This window comes from Hyperoodon ampullatus, assembly GCF_949752795.1.
Source record: "Hyperoodon ampullatus genome assembly, chromosome: 10".
NCBI lineage: Eukaryota > Metazoa > Chordata > Mammalia > Artiodactyla > Ziphiidae > Hyperoodon > Hyperoodon ampullatus.
In genome coordinates this window covers 86,220,987-86,247,658 of record NC_136923.1, presented here as the reverse complement: position 1 = coordinate 86,247,658, position 26,672 = coordinate 86,220,987, and the positions used below count along the sequence as shown (strand labels likewise).

At 43.3% G+C, this 26,672-nt stretch overlaps 1 protein-coding gene across 2 annotated transcripts in view; it reads right to left on the bottom strand.

Moving 5' to 3' along the window:
* Positions 1 to 1,601: 1,601 nt before the first annotated feature.
* Positions 1,602 to 26,672, bottom strand: part of GPLD1 (glycosylphosphatidylinositol specific phospholipase D1) — a gene marked incomplete at both ends in the record, with an annotated part of 63,784 nt that continues 38,713 nt past the window's right edge. Inside the window, 18 exons of one of the 2 annotated variants that reach the window (XM_079712431.1) lie at positions 1,602 to 1,688; positions 4,390 to 4,440; positions 4,838 to 4,864; positions 6,030 to 6,190; positions 6,534 to 6,710; positions 9,141 to 9,234; positions 9,324 to 9,429; positions 10,245 to 10,386; positions 11,298 to 11,454; positions 11,554 to 11,628; positions 12,962 to 13,072; positions 16,145 to 16,331; positions 18,424 to 18,560; positions 20,589 to 20,712; positions 22,300 to 22,365; positions 25,607 to 25,746; positions 25,850 to 25,877; positions 26,105 to 26,212. In XM_079712431.1, coding sequence (XP_079568557.1) covers positions 1,602 to 1,688; positions 4,390 to 4,440; positions 4,838 to 4,864; positions 6,030 to 6,190; positions 6,534 to 6,710; positions 9,141 to 9,234; positions 9,324 to 9,429; positions 10,245 to 10,386; positions 11,298 to 11,454; positions 11,554 to 11,628; positions 12,962 to 13,072; positions 16,145 to 16,331; positions 18,424 to 18,560; positions 20,589 to 20,712; positions 22,300 to 22,365; positions 25,607 to 25,746; positions 25,850 to 25,877; positions 26,105 to 26,212 — 1,978 coding nt within the window. The remainder of the gene's footprint in view (positions 1,689 to 4,389; positions 4,441 to 4,837; positions 4,865 to 6,029; positions 6,191 to 6,533; positions 6,711 to 9,140; positions 9,235 to 9,323; positions 9,430 to 10,244; positions 10,387 to 11,297; positions 11,455 to 11,553; positions 11,629 to 12,961; positions 13,073 to 16,144; positions 16,332 to 18,423; positions 18,561 to 20,588; positions 20,713 to 22,299; positions 22,366 to 25,606; positions 25,747 to 25,849; positions 25,878 to 26,104; positions 26,213 to 26,672) is intronic. The other variant, XM_079712432.1, reaches the window with a different exon arrangement.

Below are 26,672 nucleotides of genomic sequence, written 5' to 3'. Positions count from 1 at the left end.
TAAAAATCCTCAGGTAAAGAATAATCATGTTTAAACATAGGCCCTATCATTTAGTAAAGCATAACACTTTCTGTAATAATGGCAATATGAAGGTATGCATCCTTCTAATCCAATAGTGAAAACATGCCTTTACTAAAATGCAGTGTCATTAGCTTGTTCTACACTCAGACTTCTCAATTCATAAAAGCTCATAATTACAACTAATTTCTGGTCCCCTAAAAATAAACTTCCTTTTAATTAAAAATAATTCTTCAAATAGGTTGAGCTGCCAATAATTGTTAACCAAAAACCACACGGTGTTTCTGTGTGCTTTTTGCTGTGCCATAGGGGAACCATGCAGCTAGTATACCTCTTTAAGAAAGATGACAGTCCCAGGAGTGATCCAGAGGTCCTATCTAGGTATGTGCCTGTTTATGCTGTTTTCCTATATACATACTCACCACAGTTGTAATTCTACTAGCTTTTCCTTGATTTCTGATTTAGCTTACTCTTCAGCTGAATTCCTGTCTCCTTTGACCAGTCTCTGTACTGTCTCTAGAGAAGCTAAGAGAAGGGCTCTGGTCATTTTTTATTTTCTCCTGCTTTTTAGTATCATTTCACTAGTGTCAGAAGAAAGAGGTTCTACCCTGACTGATAATCAACTAGTTACTGTTTATGGATAAAAATGCCTGCAGATTTTTAGTGAAGCTGAAATCCTATGGTACGTTTCCTTTCCCTTAAATATGCCACCCTTCAGGACTGGCAGATGAGATCTACTCTGCTAAAACCAGCCCAGAAACAAGGGCGGCCAAGGCCTGCTTCACTCCTCTTGGTCCCTTGCAGCAGCCTCCGGCTCAGGACAGATCTCTCTTCTTTCTGCTCTAGTTCTGTTGGCACAGCTTGTGGCAGCCTAATGCACCCAAGGCTTCGTGGGATGACTTCAGGCCTGTTCACTAGGTTCATCTGCTGTTAGAACAGTCATTTCTCCGAAAGCATCTGAGGGCGCAGTAAGATGATGTTTTCCTTTTTATATTTGTCTTTCACTATATGAAACATTGAAAATACAATCATCCTCATAAGAAAGGACCACATCATTTGCAGCATGATTTTGGAGTTGTGAGGTTATGCCTCACCCCTTACTTTTCTCCTCACTGTTTCTCCTCCTTTCAGTTTGATTGGAATGGATCACCAACTTTAAAAGGACATTTTTAGGAAGAATTGTGTTACAGAGGTTTTCCTAAGAGATAACCAGAGAGGGGCCTTTCCAGTCATCAGAAAGACACAGGTACTCATGTGGAAGAGGAAATAGGTTGTACGGCAGGTCTGAGCACAGGAAACAAGTTAGGAAGAAGTTTAGGTACAAAGGAAACAAACTTTGGAAGGGGACATGACTAACCAGAGTCTTTGCTGTTTCACATGCTTCTTATGTTGTCCGCATTTACTGTATCCTATTTCCAGATAGTTTGGCTGTTAGTGTGTATGTCTCCACCCCCAGGAGCCCCACCTGTGGTAGGATCTACAAGGCTCCACTGGATGCACCACTCTGTCCACCAGAATGCTCACCCTGGAGATGACTTGGCATGAGAGAGGGAGGGGCAGGTTAGGAGAATGGAGTGAAACCTTTAATCTTGGCCGAGGCTATAGATGTGAAGTGCCCCAGAGAGTCGGGCTCCCAGAGAACTCTTTCCAGCAGCAATGACAACTTGGTTCTGTAGGGGACACAAAACAGAATTCATTTTCTGTTCATAACATCTATTAAGTTCCTGCTGTAGTCCAGGCATCATGTTTATGCTCTGGAAATATAAAGATGAGTAAGACATTGGCCAGACCCCAGGGTTTGAGCTTAAGTACCCCTTTGGCAGATCTGTAGGTTCAGAAAACCACAGCTGAGGACGTTCTCTCTAGTCCCTTCTCTGGTACATAAAGGAAAAGTGCATCCATGCGTGTTTATTCAGCATCCGAGCTATGGTGCAGTGTAGACGGCATGTCTGGAGTAATGAGACTTCCACAAACAGGCTGGCCTTTGTCAGTGTGTTCACACCACCTTCTCTGCCCCTGCTGCCAAAAATATTTTAGGAACTATCTTTCAAAATGGTCTAAGCTTGTACAAGTTTTTAAACATTTTTTGAGGTGGATTTTAGTTTTGGAAACTACCAGGAGTTTTTCTGGACCATGGCTGATAAATGAGGTGTAGGTGATCAAACTGGCTGGTAGGGTTGTGGTAGAGCAGGGTGTGACCATAAAATGACCAGCCCTTCTGTGATCCTTCTCATTGACTTAATTTTGAAAACTACCAATGGTATCCAGAAATAAAGGCTAACATATTGAGCCTTTACCATATGTTAAATACTGTGCTTAACCCTTTGCTTGTATCTTTTTAAATACACTAGTGTCAGATAAGAGGGAAAATCTCAACTCTTATTGATGGAATTACTCATTTACTGGATTTGCCTGTAGTTTGGCTGTGATCTACGTTTCCTCTCCATTTCCTGGTTAAACCATCTTCATGCCTAAAATCAAGTCTTCCCCTGCTTCTTGCCCTCTCTGCCCAGTCAGCCTACTCCTATTTCCAGATCCACTCAGGCCCAAGGGGCCCTGCAAGGCCTTCCCTGACTCCACCAGCATAGACTTCCATTGATCTGACTGCTTTTGGTCATCCTAAATGGACCTGCTGGTCTTATAGGTGTTTCATTTTTCCACTTAGACTCTAAGAACCTGGGGGCAGGGACCAGGTCTCAGGTTTGTCTGCCTCTCTGGTACCCAATGTAACACTGCTCTGCCAGGGCCCTAGGGCTGACTGAAGGCAGCCCCACAGGAGGTTTCAGAAACACAGTGGCAGTACCACTCAGGTAAGTGCCGAGTCCTCCTGGTTCTAGTTGGTTACTAGTTCAATACTTAATGCTCACATAGAGAAAGGAGTCTTCAAAGTCATAACTTTTACTCAAGTAAAAGGCCACCCACTCTGATCATCCTCAGATTGTGTCCATTTTTTAAATGTAACCTTTGATTTATCTTTACACTCAGAGTGCTTTAGGAGCCCCCAGTCTCAGGTATGTGTTGGGAAAGTGGAGTAATTTTACTATTGACTTGTGAAATGTAATTAGGAAGATGAATTTGCATTGTTATACAGAAAGGAATCAAATATACTTTTAGATGATCTATACCACCCCCTTCAGTTGGTATAAATAATGGTTGAGTATTTGCTTTCGAGCTTGCCTATAAATGAGTTACAGCAAGGGCTACTTGAACTGTTGGCCTGTAGAGGGCAGTTTCACCACAATTCTCACAAGCAAGGGCCACAACACCTACCTGGTTCTATACTCGAAAATCTTTGAAGGCTTCCCTAGCCTTTCATCCCATAGTTCACTTACTCTTTACCATTTAATCCTATACTGATTTGCATTTTATTTAACTTCCCATGTGTATAAATCTTAACTTTCTCTCTCTCATAGCCTAGCATAATTCCATACAATGTCATATCCTAAAATAAATGAGTGGAATCAGTGGTTTCGCTGTATATTTTAAGATAAAACCCATTTAATCTGTTGTATCTATTAAAAATATAAAATGTGCATACCCCTTGACCTAGCAGTCTTCTAGGGATCTTACCAGCAGAGAAATTTGCACAATTATAAAGATACAGATACAAGAATGCTCACTAGAGCATTGTCTGTAATAGGAAAAAAAAATGGAAATAACTACAAGAAATAACTGTCTGAGAAAGTAAACCAAAGAAATAAAATATGGTGCATCCAGACAATTACTATGCAGTCATTGAAAAGAATCAGATAGATAGTTCTATATGTACTTGTCTGGAAGGAGGCATTAAAAGACAGTTGCATGTGTATGTTTCTAAAGTCATACAAAAACAGTCTTATAGAAAAAGAACCAAAATATTAACAGTGCTTAGCCAGTAAGGGCAAGGGTCGGCATACTTTTCCAGTGAAGGGGCCAGGATAATACGTTAGGCTTTGTGGGATGTCAGCCTGAGGCAACTGCTCAATGGTATAGTAGCAGCTGTAAAGAAAGGAATGACCATGGCTATATTCCACTAAAACTTGAGACACTGCATGTTGAACTTCAAATAAATTTCATGTGTCACAAAATATATTTTTTGATCATTGCAAACATGTCAACCATTTTTAGTTCATGGGCTATACAAAAATGGGCAGCCAGCGAGAGTTGACCCACAGGCTGTAATTTGCTAACCCCTGCTGTAGAGGATGAAGTTGGAGGGGTAGTGAGGGAAACTCTTCACCAAAAAATGATGGGATTATGTGTGAGTGTTTTTTTGTGTGTGTCCCTCTATTTTTCAAATAAAAAAATCTAAAATACATACAAAATTAGATCATCCCCAAATCCCAGCTTTAGAACATGCAGATATCAAAGTGGTACAGTCTTGGTACTCACCTTTTTCTTTGACCTCACAGTGATCATAGAGCTCCCAAACCTTGAGCCTGCCTGGAAAACACAGTCTGTTAATAGCCTTTGAAAATGCACCATGGGGCTTCTCTGGTGGCACAGTGGTTAAGAATCTGCCTGCCAATGCAGGGGACACAAGTTCGAGCCCTGGCCCTGGAGGATCCCACATGCTGCGGAGCAACTCAGCCCGTGCACCATAACTACTGAAGCCTGCGTGCCTAGAGCCCGTGCTCCGCAATGAGAAGCCCACGCACTGCAATGAAGAGTAGCCCCCACTCGCCACAACTAGAGAAAGCCCACGCACAGCAGCGAAGACCCAACACAGCCAAAGATAAATTTATAAAAAAAACAACCATGTTATTTTATCAACTTGAAATAAGGGGAAGGTCTGCTTTTTTTTTTTGGTAGTTTTTCATTTTTTTCAGAAGGTACTTACTTCAGGAGACATCAATACGTATTGGGCCTGAAAGATAGTGATGAGAAAGGGAGATTATTACTGTTCATGGGTTTTTTTTTAAACCAATTTTAATTACACTCACATTTCTTCATTTTAGAGGAGCCCTTTGTCACCAGAAATTCCACTTATAGTTTAGCTCAGAAAAATAGATGTATAAAATGTTTATATGTGAATATTTATCTTACTATAACAGCAAAAATTTGAAATGGACTAAGTGACTAATAATAATCACTTAATGATTAAACTGGTTTATCTACAGATAAAATACTAGGTATCTGGTAGATATATTATATAAGACTATAGGAAGGCATAGAAAACAAAGTTATATACAAAATCATGTACAATATGGTCACCACCATTAGTAAGATATGCACAGTGTAGTGGTTAAGAGTGCACTTTAGAATCAGCTCTCGGTTCAAGTCTGTTCTGCTATTTCCTAGCTGCGTGACCTGTAACAACTTCCTTCTCCAATCTTCAATTTCTTTATAATGGGTATAAAATACCAAATTAATAGCTTTGATGTGGATTAGATTTTTTTATGTGTAGCATAGTGCTAGGCACAGAGTGAATGCACAATAGTAGCAATTAAGTTTATAGCAAAAAACTAGGATACACATCAAAAGGTTAATAGATGTTATCGCTGTAGAGTAGAATTCTAGGTAGATTTTAATTTTCTTTGTACTGTGTATTTTCTAATATTTTTACAATAAACTTTCATTTTTTGCAATTTAAAAAGTAATTTTTAAGTTTAAAAATAACAGCCAAGTGTTTTAGACCCAGGAAACTTAGGGAAACCCACCTGAGAAAAGGAATAAAAAGCAATGAAAGATGAAATAAAAAGATTGGGAGTCTTCATGAAACTCCAATGGCCGTGGCCTGTTTTCTTCTGCCGTGGGCTCCTAACCAAGCAGTGGCCGGCTATGACCAAGAACCAGTATGACCCACATCCAACTGCAGCTGTGGGGGTGAACACTGCAGAACTGCCGGCAAGCAGGCAGCCTGAGCCTACAAACACAAGCAAGGGATTGTGTCCTGACCCCAGGTAAGGGGCAGGTTACCTGAGTTCAGGCAGAAACTAATAAGAGTTCTATTGTGGACATAATTTATTAAGGCATCAGCAAGTAGCCATCCTTTCCCAGCATGGTATGGAATTGTGTACAAGAACAGTTACCTTTTCTTCTGGACATGGAGCTACCCATGATTTGCATTTGCCTGTCATGTCACCGAAGGTGACCTGTTTGCCATTATACACATAGACACGGCCATCTTCTCCCCCCATCAGTCCAGAGGTTACATCTGTGATCCTCAGTGGGGCTGCCATGATGATTTCATCTGTAAACAATGAAAACCAGCAGCAGGAAGTATCTACTCGCTGTCATTGTTCCACTACACTACTGGATCCTGACCCAACCTTCCACAAATAATAGTACATCTTTTACTAGGTCTGTCCTGATTTCATTCCAATGTAGTCAGAGGCTTTTGTTTTCTGTTATCATTCATTAATAATAGTTGATGTGGGTGGCTTTCGTGTCACCATGTTCAAAAAGTACTACTCCTGTACATCCGGCTCTGGTCTTGATTCATTATGAGGGTAGAGCCTAGGTGATCCAATTAGGGGGACTCATCAATTAAGCAAAGGACTCTCTTATTGGCCCGAGACACCGTTCCTTCCTACCTAAGCCATCGTTATCCAGGTCACTCAAGTGCAGAACGCCACCAAATCGGGAGAAGCGGCGGTCTCCACTGAAGGTGCTAAGCAGAGAAGGCTGCGAGTCAGGTGGCAGTTCATACATCCGAGTGCTTCCACCTTGGTGCAAGGTCGTGGTCAGGAATGCCATCTTAGCCACGACATCTGAAATAAACCAGAGTACGGTAACTGCTGCCATCACAAGGACGAAAATAGGACATAGAAGTTATAGGTTACTTTGTGTCATTGACTTTCAGGATTACTGTGAGATAGTCAAATTTGTGAATGCCAAGGTTTTTTTTAAATATATGATCATTATAAAAGGTGTGGGAAACACCCCATAAAAGTATAAAGAAGAAAACGTATATAAAGCATATATTTCTTTCTGGACAATGATATATACTTACATATACATACACATATTTTAATGGGGGTTTTTGCAGATTATAAAATTCTTTTTATGCTCAGGCCATTTTTAACTTTTTGCTTTTATAATTAATACTATGATAAATATCCTTCCCCATAGTTCTGAGTATTTTCTGAGAACAGATTCTTAGAAGGGGCCTATATAGCATTGTTTGGGGAATGGCTCTTGCCATTGATTTACATTTCACAAGCAGTGTGTGAGTTCCCATCTGACTTCAACCTTGCCATCATTATTGAGTATTCTTTTTCATACTGAAAGTACTTCAGTTTTTAATCAGCACCCTAAAATCCTCACTGAATATTCAAACTTGTGTATAGTGGCCACAGTCTGACCCAGGGATCCTGCCGAGGCAGGGGACAGGGTGAGAGGGACAAACCTAACTGTCCTACTCAAACTTGCCCTGAAAGTAGATCAGATTTTTCACATTTAATCTGTCCATAGAGCTGCGATTCCCCAACTATACACTGAAACACTTCAGCGAACTCACAGGGATACTGCAGGTGTCTTGAACTTTTGCTAGTAACACAATGACATCTGTCTGATGCCACATGACCTACCTGCTGGGGGTGGGTCATAGTTTCAACATTAGATCCCTATGTTCCTTTCAATGATGTCACATCTTTGCAAAACGGATTTTATCATAATGGGTGGTTATGGTAAAATGCAGGTACCACTAGAAAATCAGTGTGGATCGAAATGAGGATAGCGGTGTCTAATCTGATTCCAGGGTTTGAGTAGTAGTACAGTACCCCAAAGGAGCTAAGCTGTCAGGACATAAACACAGCATCTGCAACCTATTGAGTCACACGGGGCCCCATACTGAGAAAGGCCCTGTGCTTGGCTTTATGCTCTCCTGTTAAAAATTATCCAGAATTTCAGGTAACAAATTTTAATTTTGTCTGGGCCCCTCAAATTATGTAGGTGAAATACAATCAAAATACAAGTAAAAATAGGAAAATCTGAGCAAGATTGGTGGATTATATCTGTTGATAACCCAGTTGTGACACTGGTTATGGTGTGCAGATTATCATCATTGGTGAAAACTGGATCAAATGTAACATGACCTCTATTATTTCTTACAACTGCATGTGAATTTATAATTATCTCAAAAAGCATCATTTATATATCATATATATCATGATATATATAATTAACCTTTTCTGTATTTTATACAATATTTGATAATGGAGAAAATTATTAAGGTAGTAAAGGGACTAAAACTAAGAAAATTGGGGAAGCTCTAATTCACAGCACTCTGGGAGCAAGAGTGGTGAGACAAAATTAGTAATGTGTGTTGCAAGAGTTTAGAAATCACTACCTAGATTATGTAAAGGAGAAAAAAAACTTCTAAAGCTGAGTCAGCAACTTTCTGTTGTAATGCTTTGTCCTTACTCATGCAAGGAAAGATTTAACCATTCCTTTGCCCAATCCACTTCTACGTATTCAAATATATTGTATGAAACGAAAATCTTTCTGAAAAATAATTTCACAATATGTAGTAAGACTTAAGATTAGACCCTCTAGCAATAGGATGATGGTAGTAAATGTTGGCATGTGCATATGGAAAAAATGTGATACAGGTATCAAAAGTAATGTTTTAGAAGAATATTTAACATGAGAACATGCTTAAGATATAAAATATTAGGTGTGAAAAAACATGTATGCGTTTAAGCTTTAAAATATCTGGATAAGGGGTGATTTTTTTCTTCTATATACTTCCTTATATTTTCACAAATTTCTACAATAAGCATAATTTACTTTTATACTCTTGGAGGGAGTAGATTTTTGTTTCGTTCTTTTAACTCACCCATAAATTAAACAAAATAATGTTTTATTAACATACACCCTCAGAGAGGACCTATTCCTGGTGAACCGGTTTATAAAATTTGTTCCGTCTCCAAGCTCAATGGGATAGGAGCTTTAAAAACACACCAAGTTACTTTCACGTGTGATTTTCAGCAAACCTTTGAAGTAGATATTATAAGTTGTGTTTTGCGTTCAGGGAGTTCAAGTAACTTCCCCAAGGTGACCCAGCTTGCTATTAGTGAGAAAAGGAAATATTCAAACGCAGGTCTGTCTGCCTCCATATCTCCTAACTTTCCCCCAATATGACTTGGTCAAGGAGCCACATGACTAAAAGGAAGCAAGTTTCATGGCGGGCGACCTACCTTGAGTCGGGGCCCCAACCAGCAGTACTTGTGTACGGGTCCCATTCATCATCACATGGCCGCTGGACAGGGAGGTACCCAGTTTCCCCATTTCCTGTGAAATAGCAGTAAGTCAATATAGTACAGCTAAGAAAACTTTCTCTGTGGTGTCCACTTTCCTGGCAGGGGGAGGGGCTGTCATACCTTGTCTCCAGAAATGGTAAACCAGCTTTGACGATTTGGTGGGAAATAGCCAGATACCCGTCCAGGGCTCTGTTTCTCATCACGAGTGCGGAACAAATGGTCCAGACTGGAATGAAGCACACTGGTCTTAGCTGATGGGGCACAGGATTCAATGCTGGCCAGGTATTGAGGTCCAAGGAAAGACAACCCACATCTTCCCCACCCCTGCCCCCCTCCCTGTGTGCTCCTGGGTCCCTGTGATCCTAGGCACGAGTGTGGGGTGCTTTCAGAATGAATCCCAATATCAAGGCTCTCCAGATGTGAGGTTCACCATTCTACTTCCCAACTGACAAAATAGAGGGATGCCTACTGTTATGGGCTGAATTGTGTTCCCCCAAAATTCATATGCTGAAATCCTAACTGCCAGTACCTCAGAATGTGATGGCATTTGGAGATAAGGTTTTTAAAGAGGTAATCATGCTAAAATGAGGTCATTAGGGTGGGGCCCTGACCCCTGACTAGTGTCCTTGTAAGAAGAGGGAAAGACACCAGGGATGGGTGCACAGAAAAGAGGCTGTGTGAGACATAGGGAGAAGGTGGTCGTCTGTAAGCGAAGGAGAGGCGCCCTAGAAGAAACCAACCCTGCTGACACCTTGATCTCAGATCTCTAACCTCCAAAACTATGAGACCATCAACTCGTGCTGCTTACACCACACAGGCTATGGTACTTTGTATGGCAGCCCTGGCAAACTAACACACCCATCTCTCTTTTAAATGTCTAAAAAGGAACATTTGCAACCTTGCCCCAGAGCCTTAGCGTTTCCTTGAAGGGTAAGAATTTGTTAGCTGCTTCCTCTGAACCCCACACTCAGGGGGCTCCCACGGCTACAGGCACCTGCCCCTCGTGCTCACTGGTCCCTGGGCCCCAACATCGGTGCTCACCTACTGGCGTTCTTCCAGGTCGGGCTCCCAGCCAACAGCAAAGTCCTGTTGTTGACACTGACACCATGAAGGGAGTATCCTAACCAGGCAAAGTCCTCCTCGCCTTTCACCAGCCAGTTGGCCGCCTCCACATTCAGCTCTTCTACACAAGACAACCAGTGCCTTTTACTTTATGTGGAAAGACTACCAGAATGGAAAGAGTGGGCCCCTTTTGTAGGACAATGAGAAACGGGTTCACTGGGCTGAGTTTTTGCCACAACTCTTACGTGCCCCCATGCTGTCCCCAGGGCCCCAGTGTCAGAAATGGAACTCACGCTTCATATAAGCAATGCATTTCTAGAGCTCACTTCTGTGGAGTGGAGGATGCTATTTAAAAAGAGGGCCTGGGGCTTCCCTGGTGGCACAGTGGTTGAGAGTCTGCTTGCCGATGCAGGGGACATGGGTTCGTGCCCCAGTCCGGGAAGATCCCACATGCCGCAGAGCGGCTGGGCCCGTGAGCCATGGCCGCTGAGCCTGCGCGTCCAGAGCCTGTACTCCGCAACGGGAGAGGCCACAACAGTGAGAGGCCCACGTACCGCAAAAATACATACATACATACATACATACGTACATTTAAAAAAAGGGCCTGTTATGAGTTTCCTGGCGGTCCAGTGGTTAGGACTCCGTGCTCTCACTGCCAAGGGCCCGAGTTCAATCCCTGGTCGGGGAACTAAGATCCCACAAGCCACACAGCTAAAAGGGCCTGTTGGACAGTTAGAGCATCGCTGGGATGCTTGAGTGTTTCTACTCTTCCATTCCACAGAGACACTATAAGAATAACTATTGCCCCCTCCTTTGGATCTGGACCTACACGCTGGATCCCTCTATGTTTATTCAGTGAATCTATCCATATCATTTGCCAGAACATCTGCAAGAATAAGAGTGTTAGAAAATTTAGGTGAAATGCTATGCAATGAGGAAAATAGGACAAAAACCCATATGCAAGAGAAGGCACCACAGACTAGAGCAGCAGAGGTCTCCGCCCATTCCACCCCCAGCCCCAGCAAGCACTACCTTTGTCGCTGTGGCTGGCGCCAGAATAAAACACAGCCACAATTCCCTTCTGTTTCCCTCCACCTGGAGCAAAAGGGGAGCCAATCACCAGGTCAGGTTCACTGTCTCCATTCACATCTGCGGCCAAGAGTGTCCAGCCCAAGTTACAGTAGGTGTCCTAAAGAGGGAACAGGAAAACACGACTTACTCAGCCCTTAAGGCAAGTAGGATATGGCGAGTTCTGGTTTTCTGTACCTGTCAAAGGTGCTCAACATACCGGGCAAGAGATGGTGACGTTGGGGGAAGAAGACAATCTTCCTTGTTTGGAACCGAAGTAGATGTACACCGCACCCTAGGCAAGGACAAACCACAGGGCGATCGGTAAGACTGGGTGGTGACCCGAGAACCTTAAATGATAGCAAGACGAAGGTGACTGATGATGAAATAAATCACCATCAGAGCCCGGTAGGGTCAGGAGCTTAGTTACTGCCAGAAGTCAGTGTCCAGTCCTGTGTATTGGCCACTTCCATCAGACTATTAGAGCCCCCAAAGCAGAAACTGTCATTTTTATCTTTGCCTCCCCAGCGTCTTGCTCCGGATCTGCCATCCATAATTGTTCAGTGTATTTGCAGAATGACCTACTCAACTCCCCACCCCTTCAAGGCCGAGCTCGGTTTCTGGCTTTTCAACGAAGCCCTCCCCCGGCCCAGCCCATTATTTCTCTGAACACTAACACGTTGTGTCAGTACTGCTTACTTGCCTTGGGATGCAGACTGTGCTGTTATTGTGTTACGAACTAGTTCTCAGTTCTCATAACTTGCCTGTCTCCATCCCTACTCCTCCTACATGCATTTATTTTCCATAGTGAACCGAGGACTGAGTACACAGTGATGGATAAGACCAACCTCTCTCTGCCCCAAAAGCTGGCCAATTGGCAACTGTGACACCACAGCGTGGGGAGCTACAAAGGGGCAGCGAGCACAGGACAATGAAGCGTCTCCTGAGCCAGGGATTAGATCACACTTCCTGCAAGAAGTGACATGTCACCCCTACGGAAAAAAGGGGAGAAAGGGCTTTCCAGGTAGAGGGAGCTGGGTGAGCACCAGTCCTAACGTGAGGGCGCCTGATGGGTCTGGATGACAAATTGTTCACAGGACTAGAAACAGGGTGAGGAGGGAGAGGAAGAGGTGAGCCTGCAGTGGGAGAGGGAAACGAAGGGCCTTTGACTCCACTGTCACTCGCAGTGCCCGGCTACGGTGTGGAGGACTTGTGGGAGGTAAGCCCTGTGGGCCAGGACCCAGGATCTCTGCTCTGGGTAAGAAAAGAGGGAACCCGCTGGGTTCCTTGCATGAGAGGAAAGACCCAGGAAGTCACCGCCCTGCTGTGATGACAGGAAGCTATGGATTAGCTGGAATTTCTACCTTCCCTATCATTCAGCATCCCGGGGAGGTTGGGAGGGAGAGTACAGTACCTGGTGGAGTGCCACCCGTGAAGCCCAACTAAGGCCAGGGAGGCAGGAACAGGAGCTGCCAGGTAACCGGAGTCCCATCAAGGACCTGAATGGGGGGCTGGGATCATCTCCCCACAAAAGCTCTGCCCGGCACCCCTGCTGCCTGCTTTCCTCCGGGGCCTCCGCTCAGTGTCTCCTCCCCTCCCGCCACCATCACCCCCAGCAGCCTCCTTACTGTGTACGTGAGCTTCTCGGAGCCCACTGAGGGGGCTCCCACAGCCAGGTCAGGCACGCCGTCCTTGTTAAAGTCCAGCACGGCCACGGCAGAGCCGAACCGACCTGAGGGCTGAAGAGGCACCAGTTACTTCCCCTGGGCTGAGCCACAACCTCCAGAAGAGCACACCTGACTCCCTGGGGGACCCCACCCAGCACCCCAGGACTGAGGAACAAAACTGCAGCCGCCTGTAACACACCCATGACCCGCCAGATGGGTAGCTCTGCCCTAAGGATGTTTTTGGCTCATCTGTCTGCCCCGAGGGGAAGATGAGGTGCCAGAGAGAAGAATGTCGGTTCTTAAAAGTTCTAGGTTTTCAGAAAATGGTCTGGTGTGTATCATGCCCCACGTTAAGGCCCAGACTCCTCTTGGAAAGTACCCAAGATAATAATCACATAACAGTAGCTGTCAAATACTCAGGATGCTCTAGAGCCATGTTGTCCAGTGCAGTAGCCACTAGCTAAATGTGGCTATTACTTTTAAATTTAAATTACCTAACATTAAACCAAAACAGTTTTTCAGTTGCACTGGCCACTTTCAAATGCTCAAAAGCCAAAGCACTTAGTAGCTCCCACACTGAACCGCACAGCTTTAAAGCATCTCTGTCATCACGGAAAGTTCTATTGATGACAGTGCTGTAGATACTAAGCACTTCACATGGATTAATGTACATACCTTTACTACTCCTACTTTTGTGGTTTACAGATGGAAAATTCACTCCATTCAGGGATAATTTTCTTCCAAGGTGGATTTTCTAGATCTTTCATCTCCTACTGTCTAGAATGAGCCTTGACCTAAAAATAACTCATGAGGTTCTCCTATTCTTTCACAGCTTACCTAACAATGAACAAGAGTCTTGCACCAGTGATGCTTGCCACATAACACACATGCCCCAGAACCCACATCTGTTATTTGTTGGCTAATCTCCCTATACCTGTGTGCAATGGCATTTGAGAACACAGCCTCTTTCTACAAGGCAGGAACTTGATAAACAAGAGAGGACTGCCCCGGGACACAAGCACACTGGGGCAGTATGGGGACCAATGAGTAGGGGTCCCTGCCAACTGAAGATGGGTTCGTTTCATCACCACCAGCTTTACCATCGAGCCCTCCTGCAGGGTAACCATCATTCCAAGAAAAGCACAGCATTCTAAAAGTAGGCAAATGCTTATCTATCCTAATCTTCCACTTAATAGACAAGGACCAGAAGGGTTAACTGCAGACCAGGGATGAGTACAGGATTCCCATCCCTAGCACATGCTTAACCTGGCCATCTTCCAAATTATCAAAGGTCACTGGGACAAGAGAGCATGGAGCTACCTCCTTCCTCACCCCAAGGGTCTTTGAGATAATTTCTCATCCACAGGAAGCAGTTGCCTTTCTTATTCCTTGTCTACAGGAGACCAAAGGATTACACTTTACACCACAGTCTGACAGGGGAATGGCTTGGTGAAGAAAGAAGTAACAAGAATGAGTTGATTTATTTCAGAACTTTCTCATGTGGTGTCAGAAGGTTCCAGAAAATGCTGTCCCTCTGGTACTGTGTGACCTCCTACACTGGTCATCAACTTAACACCTTTTGGACTCAGAGGCTCCTTCCATCAGAGCTTAAACTAGATTGTATGGACTTCCCTGGTGGCGCAGTGGTTAAGAATCCGCCTGCCAATGCACGGGACACAGGTTCGAGCCCTGGTCCAGGAAGATCCCATATGCCACAGAGCAACTAAGCCCATGCACCACAACTACTGAGCCCGTGTGCCACAACTACTGAAGCCCATGCGCCTACAGCCCATGCTCCGCAACAAGAAGCCACCGCAATGAGAAGCCCGCACATCGCAACAAGAGTAGCCTCTGCTCATCGCAACTAGAGAAAGCCCGCTCTCAGCAACAAAGACCCAACGCAGCCAAAAATAAATGAATTTATTTTTTAAAAAACCTAGATTATAAACCATTGGACTTTTCATTATTTAAAGTATGTTCAGGTGCACCATCTTATTTTTTTCACAGCATTAACTCCACAGCGAACATTTTAACGGTATGTCTGGGGCAAGAAAGCATCTGACCCCGAATTCCCCTGGTGCTTGATATTTGGAGCTTGCAGTGTCACCAAAGCCCCCATACTCATCTGTGGCTGGTAGCAGGGCTCTGTCAGCCCCCCTTTGTTTATTGCTCATGTAAGGACTAATACCAAAGACATCAGGGAGGTAAACCCTCCCGGTCTCTAGTACTCCCACGAGGAATTCATGCTGCCTCCATGTGGAACATCTGTACAGTCACTGCGGGACTCCTCTGGTGGTGAATAACGACTCAATGGAATGAAACCTGAACAGTCTGGAGTTTAGTTAATAGCAGTTTACCAGTGTTGGGCTTCCCTGGTGGCGCAGTGGTTAAGAATCCGCCTGCCAGTGCAGAGGAAATGGGTGCAAGCCCTGGTCCGGGAAGATCCCACATGCTGCGGAGCAACTAAGCCCGTGCACCACAACTACTGAGCCTGCATACCACAACTACTGAAGCCCGTGTGCCTAGAGCCCGTGCTACACAACAAGAGAAACCACTGCAGTGAGAAGCCTGTGCACGGCAATGAAGAGTAGCCCCTGCTCGCCGCAACTAGAGAAAGCCCGTGCGCAGCAACGAAGACCCAATGCAGCCAAAACTAAATAATTTTTTTTTAAATAGCAATTTACCAGTGTTGGTCTCTTAACTTTGACAAGTATGCCACAATTACGTAAGATGTTAACACAGGGGAAACTGGGTCAAGGGTACATGGGAACTCGCTGTACTGTCTTTACAACTTTTCTGTGAATCTAAAACTCTTACAAGGTAAACTATTTATATTAAAAGAAACACACCAAACGAGGTTTTATATTATCAAGATATCACATTCTGATTGGCTACTCAAAGCCACTACATGGTATGGGTGTTTCTGGAAGGTACTGGACTAAACACTCAAAGTTAATGATAGAATGAGATTAATGACGTGAAGATGCTTTTAAACATGAAAAGTACTACACAAATGCTGGCCACCAGCTGTTTGTTACCTATCATTATTCTTGCTATTGGTCATTCATCCTGGAAGAGTTTGCCGGGAAACACGGGCACTGGCTTATTGATACTAAAAGGGAAAATATAAGATGGGGGCCTCACCTGGAAACCCTCCAGGATCCCATGGGCCTCCTTGTCTAGGTCCAGGTCGACGAGGGGCAAGCCCAGGTCGCTGCCATAGATGAGGTACACGCGCCCCACGTGGACGTTGCTGGGGCAGCTGTAGCCTGGGGCGCCCATCACCAGGTCACCGTGCCCATCCTGGTTGAGGTCAGCCGAGGTCATCGCCCTGTAGGGAAGAAGAGGGAGCCCACTGCAGTGTCTACTGAGCTATGAGGAAAACTGTCTTCTGCTCCTTTCCTTTCTGGATTCTAGAATTTAACTTCCTCTCATGGATTTTTCCATCCTGTATGACTGTTGTGAATATTCACCTCTGAGGTTATATTGTGTGTGTGATTCAGCCTTGTTCTCCAGCAGAAAAAATAACAATAAAACTGGACAAATCAAGGTCTCTGGGCATTTCTGGACCATATAACCTGAACACATAAAAAGCATCCTCACAAAAGCACCTTGTCCTACATGCAAAACCCAGAGCAGCCAAAGCACAATCCCAGGCTCCACCTGAGAACAGAGAGGAAACTCGCCATCAGCCAATGGCACAGGTTACTTTACAGTCGGCTCAACTCATTTCAATTTGTTACCTGATCAAAGACAAGTTTGTGGTAAGTAGACCATTTTATTTCTACCATAGCTACATAGGGTGGCTTATATTGGAAAAAAATTCAATGCCTAACAGGTTTAGTGGATGTTTCTAAATGAGAGTCCATGACCTACCAGTTACAGAGCTGGACAAACTGAGGCAATGGTTCAAATGTCTCTGGCGGGGCTGGAATGACCAAAAGTCATTTATTTATTCTGGTTCTGATGACCACATAAGAATAAACAGCAGAACAGAGGAAAAAGAGCAGTTTCTAACGGGTGTGACGCCTGGTGAACTGGGTCAAATGCACACCGTGGAGACACTGCTGGTCTCTGCACTCCCGAGGCTGGACTCTGGCCAGTAATGGCCCCCAGGAAGGACCTCTGTGCTTCCCCCCACCCCCCACCCCGCCCCATGTGGCAGAGAGCCCAGCAGGAGGCCCTCATTTGGATTTTCAGGAAGGCAGCCAAGAAGAGCTCTTCATTATTCACAAATGAATGGCCAGTAAAGACAGCATTCACCCCCCATTCCTTGTGCTGGAGCTGAAAGCATTAGCGGCCTGAAGAGGAAGGGCTGTCAGTATATTGTTCCAAGGGAAATGCAATGTTATTTGGATTTAAAAAGTGTGGTTTAAAAAAAAGAGGTTTTACAAAAACCTCCAAAAAATAGTCACTTTTATATCCTCGGGCTCAGTTTGGTTGTGAAACTGAGTCCCCCTAAAACCAAGTTCCCTTACCGAGTTTATGATTAATCTTTCTATCCAAAACTTTATTCCCTTTCTTGTCCCCTCCGACCTCAGTCCTGTGCTAACTGAACACTAATCAACCAGAGTCAGATGACTAAAACAGCTGTTGTCGATAACATCGTTAACGTACTAAAATGGCTGTTGTAGATATAATTAAGGTACAAACTCAGGTTGTTTCTCCAGGCCAAGCAAGGTACCAGAACCCCGAGCCACGGACCACCTGGCCAGAGAATCATAAACCGAAACATCCTGACCCCTGAAATTATGATTAAGAAATGTCACAAGACGATGACTGATCCCAGCTTCATTGGTCTCCCCCTTTAAAAACACCCCTAACTCGAAGACCAGATTGGAGTGGACCTGAGGCTTGTCTCCAACTCCCTTGCTTGGGGCCCTGCAATAAATGCTGTACTTTCCTTCACCGCAGCTCGGTATCAGTAGATTGGCTTTGCTGTGCATCAGGCGAGGGGACCCGAGTTCGGTTTGGTAACAGTTGATCTTTAAAATCAGAGGAATCCCTAACATGCTCTTTATAAAATTATTGTGGTGGCCTAGGCTTTTGCCTTATGAAGTTATAATAGTCCAGTCACCATAATAGCTACCTGCTTTTATCTTTCTAATGTCATTAGATGCCAAGATATCTGTAATAATCTATCTCCGAAAACATTGAAGCTTTACAAATATTCTATAAAGTAATAGTGTATTGTTGTGGTTATTTAATAAAGTAAAAGTTGTTTGTATTTAAACATATTTTTGACCAATTTTAAGGAGATAAAATTATCTTTACCAGAACTTAACCACAAAATTACTGTTTTTGTTGATGATGAATTGATTGGAAAATAAAGTGCTAACAGGCACCATTTCAAACATTTGTGAATGACTGCTTGAAATTAATACTGATGAAAATGTTCAGGAATTATATAAACTCATACGTACCAACCTAGCCTTGTGTAGGGAAATGACAAGTAGTAAGATGCTGAGGGGCTAGAAACATGCTTCAGTGGCTGAGAGCTGCCAGTAAACATTTCCTGTATGCTCCTCTCCAAAGACCGGTACATGAAAGATAAGGAATCCTGAAATAAAATGATTACAGAAAAAGACACAGCATAATCAACAAAGCTACCGTTTCCTGCCAAAAGCATTAGACTTTAGGAAACAAGTTTTTACAAGTGCTGAAAAATAACATCAATTCCTATCAACAAGTAAGACGACTTAAGACTGGCAATTAGGAGAGTGGAATCACACCCCAGTGTGCGCTCACAGATGGGAGTTACAGCCCTAGAGGTCAGGGCCATCACGGAAAGAAAGAGTCAGCTGGGATTAACCTAAACCAAGTCAGGATGGTCTATTAATTTGCAGAATGTAACTGAACAAAATAATTGTTACGAACTAAAGTTTTTTTTTTAAGATAAATCCATTCAAATCTAGAACTGTAATTATATTTGTATGTGTATATAGTGTATGTGAGTGTATATATATATATATATATATATATATATATATATATATATATATATCCTTTCCCCCCCACCAAACAAATGAACTGAAATACCACCAGGAATGCTAGAAACCCTCCCAACCACACTCAAATTGAGAGGCTGCTGGATTTGCTCTGAGTCCCAAGAAACCGGGCAGGCATGAGGGGTCACGTGCGGAGTGCTGGAAGCTGTATGCGAGAGAAATGAGGGGACAGCAAGCCCCTCAGCTTGGGATGCTGAGTTGTTCTTAGTGTGGTTACTGCAGAGACACAAATACAGACTGCAGTGGCCCTGAACAACCTGGCCAGGCACCAGATCCAGGCAAGTTCAGGGAACACAACTCGAAATCCACCCAGGGGTAACATAAGACCAAACAAGAATTCCCGGGCCTTCCCCAGAGCAGAATCAGCTCAGAGCCATGGGACAGCCCTGGACAGCTCAGGCTCCAGGGAAGTGCAGGTTATAAGGGCCCTGCAGGAAGGGACCGTGCCTTCCGTTTCTCCAGTCTAACACCTCTGGCAGGCCATCCACAGATTGCTCATCGGCTGCCCAGCTCTGGCGTCCTCACTCATCCAGGAAGCACCATGCCAGGTACCACCCAGGCCTTGGGAATATAAAGTCCTTCTCTAACACAATTTTCCCTTTGCAAAGAAGACTGATCCACATAATTGCAAGACCAAATGAGAGTTGCTTTGACAGAGCTTCCCAGATCTAGGTGTGGGTAGATAATTTGTAGAACTCATTGCAAGATGAAAATGCAAAGTTCTTTGTTCCCAAGTTATTAAGAATTTTAAAGCAATGACAGCAGAGCATTAAACCAAGTGAGGCGGCCTTCTGTGTGACCATGCAGGCTGCACACCTGTAAAGCAGGCCCTGCCCAGGCCCTCGCCCAGGTCACAATGTTGTCTAAACCCTTCTCCATCCCCAACTCTCGCAAGTACCTTGTATCCCTTATCTTGATTTCCAGGCAAACAAGACTACTCAGATTTCCAAACGTGAAACTTTCCCAACCCTCTACCAGAAATACATGCTCACTGATGAAAAACCATCTAGTATTCAAGGCCTAACTCAAATGCCACCTCCTCCATGAAGCCTCCTCTGAGAGTAGGGATATAATTTTTTATCCTCATGAGAGTCTATGTACCCACCCCCACCCCCAACCATAGGATTTGTTGCATCCTACTCACAAATGGTTGTTTTTGTATTTATCACCCCTATTAGACTGAAATTTTCTAAATGTCAGAGACTATTTCCCTTTCATCTTCTATCTCCCTGGTGGAATGACACTTAAGATGATCTCATGGAGGAACTTCAAGGCCCTTGGTGTCGGGCCTTGCACAGTGAGCCTACGATATTGCTGACACACTTTGCCTAAGGACAGAGCAGGACTGGCCCCACGGCCACCTTGGGCTCCACCTGGCTTGCCAAAGGCCACTGAGGTCCAGACTCTCATCATAGGATGTTTCTGGAACAAGCCAGACTTGGAGGCCAAGGATACTTGCGAGCCTGGCTCATGCCCAGGTGACTTTCAATGAATGATTAAACAACCAGTGACTCTACAAAACGCGGTATCACAGGAAGCGGCAGGTGCCTGTCTCTCCATTAAAAGCCAAAAATTCTTACCATGGTCCAGGAATCCACAGTAAAGAACACTCCTCGTTTGGTATAGTTTATATTTTTTCCAATATCTTTAGTTAGGGCTGCAGTCACGTTTCTATGAAAATCATTTTTCTGTACTTTTGAGCTGCTGGAAAGAGAGGAATAAACTGGTTAAGACTGAGGAAATAGCAACTCCCCTGAATAACTGAGTTGAAAACTATAGTCAAGTTAATCACGGGTTAAAAGGCCATAAAATTTTAACATCTGCAAGTTGAAGGAACAGCAACACAAAAAACAAAATTTTAGAAAACCTTTTATAGGAGATTTTACATCTTTTAATAAACACATTTCCAAGGTTGAAAAAGCCTGTCCTTACAAAAATAAGTTCTATAAGCGTATAAGTTTGAATTCCTTCCAGATTAAAAAAAAAAAATCAAAAGTCAACATTTCATACAAATGGCCAAGAAAAGGTCATAGCTGTTTGGGAAACCAGTATGCAGGTGGACTGATTTATCCTTAAAGACATGCAAGAATTAATTATACAATAAAAATACATTTTCAAATTCATATGTTTTAACCAGTCTACCAATCAGATGCCTAAAGAAGCCAGACAGGTTTCAGAAATGCTTACAGTGGAAGCTGGGCAACAAATGAACAAAGGGGGCCCACATAAGATACCAGCCAGTGCAGGAATCCGACAATCTAGAGCTTGCAAACCCAACCTAAAGGCGTTCAATTTAATTAAAACAAAACAAAACTTACCTAATTCACATAAATTAAAAAGTGAGGGCTTACCTGAACACCCTTTGCACATTTTCAATTCTTTGGAAGCTCCGAACTCTCTCTCACCTTAGCATCTTTTATTACAATGCCCTCTTTTTGAGTATCGGACACTTGCTCACCCTAAATATCTTGGGTGAAGCATCAGTTCTTCACAGGAAGTCTCCTGTGACTGAGCTAGGACACTCTGTGGTACATCCTGAGCACCCAACACTTGTCCTTCTCCTAATACTCAAAGGTATTTACAAGTTCTTGTTCAGCGCCCATCCACCCGCCATCCTCTGAGAGCAGAAACTCTTTCTGTCTTGTTCACAATGAGGTCTCTAAATTCCTGAACTAGTTCCTGGCACATAATGATGAGGAAATATTATTTTATAATTTTTACTATTTTATTGTAATTGTATTAGTAATAATAGTTATTAGGATTAATATAGTTATTAAATGCATGAATGAATGGTTGGTGGTTGGTACCTGAGTCCAGCAGGGAATACCACCCCTTAGAATACAAAGCAGATCCTCTAGCCCTCTTCCTCAGAAACTAACTGAGAGGACTTCTCCCCACCCTGTCTTGTTGATAATTACTTTCTCAGGGTGGAATTTGGCCAAACTTTATGAATAATAACAATAATGATGGTAATAATAAGAATAATAATACTATTAACTATCATTCACCAGTTAATGAGCAACTTACTAATGTGCTAATTGCTTTGCATCCATTCTTGCACATAATCCATACCATAATTCTGGGAGTATGGATATGTATTTATTCCAGTTTGCCAAAGGAGAAAGCTGCAGCTCAAAAAATAATTAGGCAACTTGTTTAAAAATCATACAGCTGTAAATGGCAGCCCTGGAATTTGAACCTCTGTCTACAAAGCCCATGCTTTCAGAGTCTACTGAGCACCCTTCTGAGTGAGATGTTCTTTTTCTATGAGCCATTTTGGAATCCACTTACCTGTGGGTATTGTTTTGATGGCTGCCACATGTGATAAACAGAGGGTTCTCAGGTAGGTTGCAGTTACTGGGGAAAGAGTCAAATGAGTTAGGCAGTTTTCTACCTTCTTTTCAAGCATGAATTTTTCTGAGAATCAGTGTAACATTTCAAACCACCTCCAAAAGTCTTCATGCAGAGGTTTTATGACTTAGCCAGGCAGGACTGGTAAGGGGCCTGAGTCCTACTTAATGAGGGTGGATAAGCAGGTGCTATTACGGTAACACAGGCAGTGCCACACGGCTGGTCACCCTAGACTCACAGCCTTCCCCTTCCGTCCTGATTCCACCTGCTGAGTTCTCCCTGCTGACATGAACCATCTCAGAGTTAGAGACTGAAAGAAACTGATTCCCAACTGTGCCACCTTTTGCCCGTCTATGCTCAATGTTTTAATTTCTCATTCTCATTCCTTTAAAAACAAAAACTTATAAACTAATAATTAAATAGGTAACTAAGTATCCCTTTCTACAAGTGAAAAGGTTGCTGATAGAATGTAAGAGGTGAACTTTCTCCCTAACACTGAACAGAAGTACTAAGGGAGTGGGTATTACACTGCAAGAGTCTCTTCCAGAATGAAGACTATTCTGAAGGAGAGGAAGCTTTGGAAGTCACTGAGGGAGTCTCAACCTGGGGCAAAAGGACTGGTTGCTGGAAAAGGAATTCAGAAAAGAGGTGAAAGAAGCTGAAGGCAAACTTTTCCCATCAAAATCTTTCTTAGGGCCAGCTTTAAGCTGAGGAAAAGGTTTTTCCTCAAATTCTCTTTTCTGCACCACCAGGATTTAGACGGCAGCCTTACAAGATTAGCACTACAATTACAAATACTTTTTGAGTTAAGTAGAGTTCTGGCTGGGAACGCAACTACCATTATTTCACTGTTTCTTTAAGAAGATATACTATGAGTTTCAAGTAACACAAGTTTGCTTTGGAAGATCACGTATTAGTAAGTTAAGAAGTGGTTATAATGTGAAAATACATATGCTTTTCTTTCTGTCATGAGTTTGTGTTGTCTTTCTTTGGAGCATTCTCCAAATTTCCCATAAAGTTGCATAAATTCTGGTGAATCTTTCTTTGCAAATGTCTGTAAAGATACAATCAATTCATGGAATTTTCTGCCTTGATAAATTAAGACAGATCAAGAGACAAGAAATCTGTTCTTTCTCAGTTATCTCCTCCTAATTAAAGAATAAGGTCCAGCTACATAACTTTCCTTAGCTACATTGGACAACTGAGCCAAAGACAAACACCAAAATTGTTTTTGCAATTTAAGGATCAATACACTTGGACTTTATAAAACAAATAAATGTAGGTCATTCACTCTAACATGGCCATGTGTTATGAATCTCTCCAATATAAACTTAACTTTTTTCTAACACTACTACTAGCAGCCCACGTTTATCCAGTGCTTACTGTAGGCTAAACCCTTTACATGAGTGGTCTCATTCACTCCTCACAATAGCCCTATGAGAAAGATTGAATTATTACTGCCTACACTTCATGCATGAGGAAACTAAGACTTGGGGAGATGTAACAATTTGCTTGGGATAGCTCAACAGAGAGTGACACGTCTCTTAAATTCCAAAGTTCATCCTCTCTACAACTCACATGGACTGAAACACCCACAGCCATAAAAGAGCTTGGGGATTTTAATGAAGGTTAATTTTCACTATTAAAAGTGCTATTTGGGGGCTTCCCTGGTGGCACAGTGGTTAAGAATCTGCCTGCCAGTGCAGGGGACATGGGTTCGTACCCCGGTCCGGGAGGATCCCACATGCTGCAGAGTGGCTGGGCCCGTGAGCCATGGCCGCTGAGCCTGCGCATCCGGAGCCTGTGCTCCACAGAGGGAGAGGCCACAACAGTGAGAGGCCCACGTACCGCAAAAAAAAAAAAAAAAAAAAAAAAAGTGCTATTTATATTGGATGGTTCTCATCTGCCACACCGTTACTTGCCGAGTCTTAAAAGCAAGGCTAAGGTCGAACTTATCAAAGGGAGTTTTGTTTCAAATCAACACAATATATATAATTGTGTTGTATATACATATACACATATATATATGTTGTGTATACAATATAAAACATAATATAAAATTATGGTTAACATTCTTTGAATACTAGCAAATGTTTTAAGGGCAAAGTATTGTCATGCAGTATGCACCGTTCTGGAGCTGGCCCAACCAGCTGTGTAAGGCCTGGCCTTACACAGGCCCCTGAACTTACAAAGCCCAACCCTCCTATGATCCTCACCCAGAATAGCCCCCGCCAGTGCAGCTCCTGCCACAGAACCCTCTTTCTCCCTGCCCGCTGCTGCTTCAGCTTCCCACCCTGCCCTTTCCCTGCAGCAGGTGCTGCCTCCAGGGGTCCCTATCCAGACCCATCCCTACCCTGCTCAGTTCAACAGCGTGGGAGGGAGGGGTTGCATCCTCAGCGGTCTGGTCGGACATGGGTTCTGAGAGACCCTTGGCTCCCTCAGGCCATGAACAGATTCTGTGAGAGCTGAAGTGTCTACTACAGCTGGAACTGGGGACCAGACCAGTCTACCCTGGTCTACATGCCATCTGAGTCTCTGATGGACACTCGTCCTAGGTGTGCTGGGGAGGAACAGAAAAGGAGCTGGAGGTTGAGCAATTGTCCCATCTGGGCTAGATGTCAAATTCCAACAGAAGACTGGGCTTTACAAATACATTCATTTCCGATTTCATTTTGGAGTGCGGGGGTTAGGTGAAGTAACCTTTTAAACCCTAGAGCCCTGAGAACTTGATCGGGTGGAGAGGAGGATGGCCACAGCCACTGCTGGAGCTTGGGGAGGTGGAGAGCCCAGCCCACAGCATGGGGTCTCCCAAAAGAAACAGATGCAGTGCAGCTGTGGAAGCAGATTCCTTCCCACCTGAGCCATTTCTCCCAGACCACAAACCTTGCAATATCTACCTCTTCATCCCTAAGACACGAGAGACATCAGCAAACCTAAACAGATGGGAGCTAGTTGGAGTTTTGAGAAAACAGTTTCCATTCTTTTCCTTCTTTTTTTGGCTATGCCACATGGCATGCAGAACTTCCCCAACCAGGGATCGAACCCATGCTCCCTGCATTGGAAGCACAGAGTCTTAACCACTGGACTACCAGGGAAGTCCCATTCTTTTCCCTCTCGATTAGGATAGGATAGCCTTCATGAGACTTTCTTCTTCTTCATTTGATCAATTGAAAAACCTGAGAGTTATATTGGGGACAGGGTAGCAAAGCAGGGAGTGATTGGAAGGAGAAATAGAGTAAGAATTCACCTGGTCCCATTCTTTAACATGAAACTTGTTAGATGGTAAATATTAGTGGACCAAAATGCCATATCATCCAGTCCTCCTAGGAAGTATTCTTGAAATTGTTCCACCAAAAATGGGGACTTTCTAGAATAAGTGGGATAAAGCTATGGCAAAGAGAAGGAAAAATAAGTCAATAAATAAATGAATCAAGTGCTTCTCATGGTATCTTTATAATGCTTTAAGATTTTAAAGAATAAATGCCTTTACCTTGGAAATAGCTAGCATCTCACCATACCTGCAACATAAGCAATAATTTTGACTGTGAGCTGTGGTTTCCACAAAGAAATGAGGCAAATTAATGAAGAAAAGATTCCAGCAACATGTATCCACTATCAAGCAACTGCCTTTGAACAAGCAAAATCCATAAATCCAATATCCACTCTCAGAAAACTAAAACATTGAAAAGTGTGTTAAGGAAGTCACAATAAAATCGACTGCAAATATTCCTCTAGTTACACTTACATTTCCAAGAACTGAAGGTATGAACAGTCAACAATGGCATTTTTGGTGATGACTGCTCGGCCATAGAGTTTCTTATAAATTTCCAGGAGATCTTCAACAGGCACATACCTGAGAAAAGCATTAGAATAAGAGTTGTTTTGATTCTGAACTTCAAGATAATAACAGCAGCAGTAGCAGCTACCAGTTATTCCAGGATTATTATGTGCCAGTCACCACGCAAAAGGCTTTACATTCATTATTTATTTAATCCTACCAACAACCCCAAGTGGTTAGTGCTATCATAGTCCTACTTCACATACAGGAAACTGAACAGGCACAGAAAAGTTCAATAATTTGCCCAATGCTGCAGAGCAAACTGGTACCCTAATCAAATATTTATACAAAGATAAGTAACTATAAAGTATAAAAAGAATGTTTAGTTTTGTGAATTCAGAGTTCAAGGAGCAATATAAAGTATTTTTATTCTTTTGAGCTGAATTACTCTCAAGAATCATTGTTTTAAAAACACCAAAAATGGCTCCTTACCCCAACATCCTACTTTCAGAGTACATAGTGGAAGGTAGTAAAA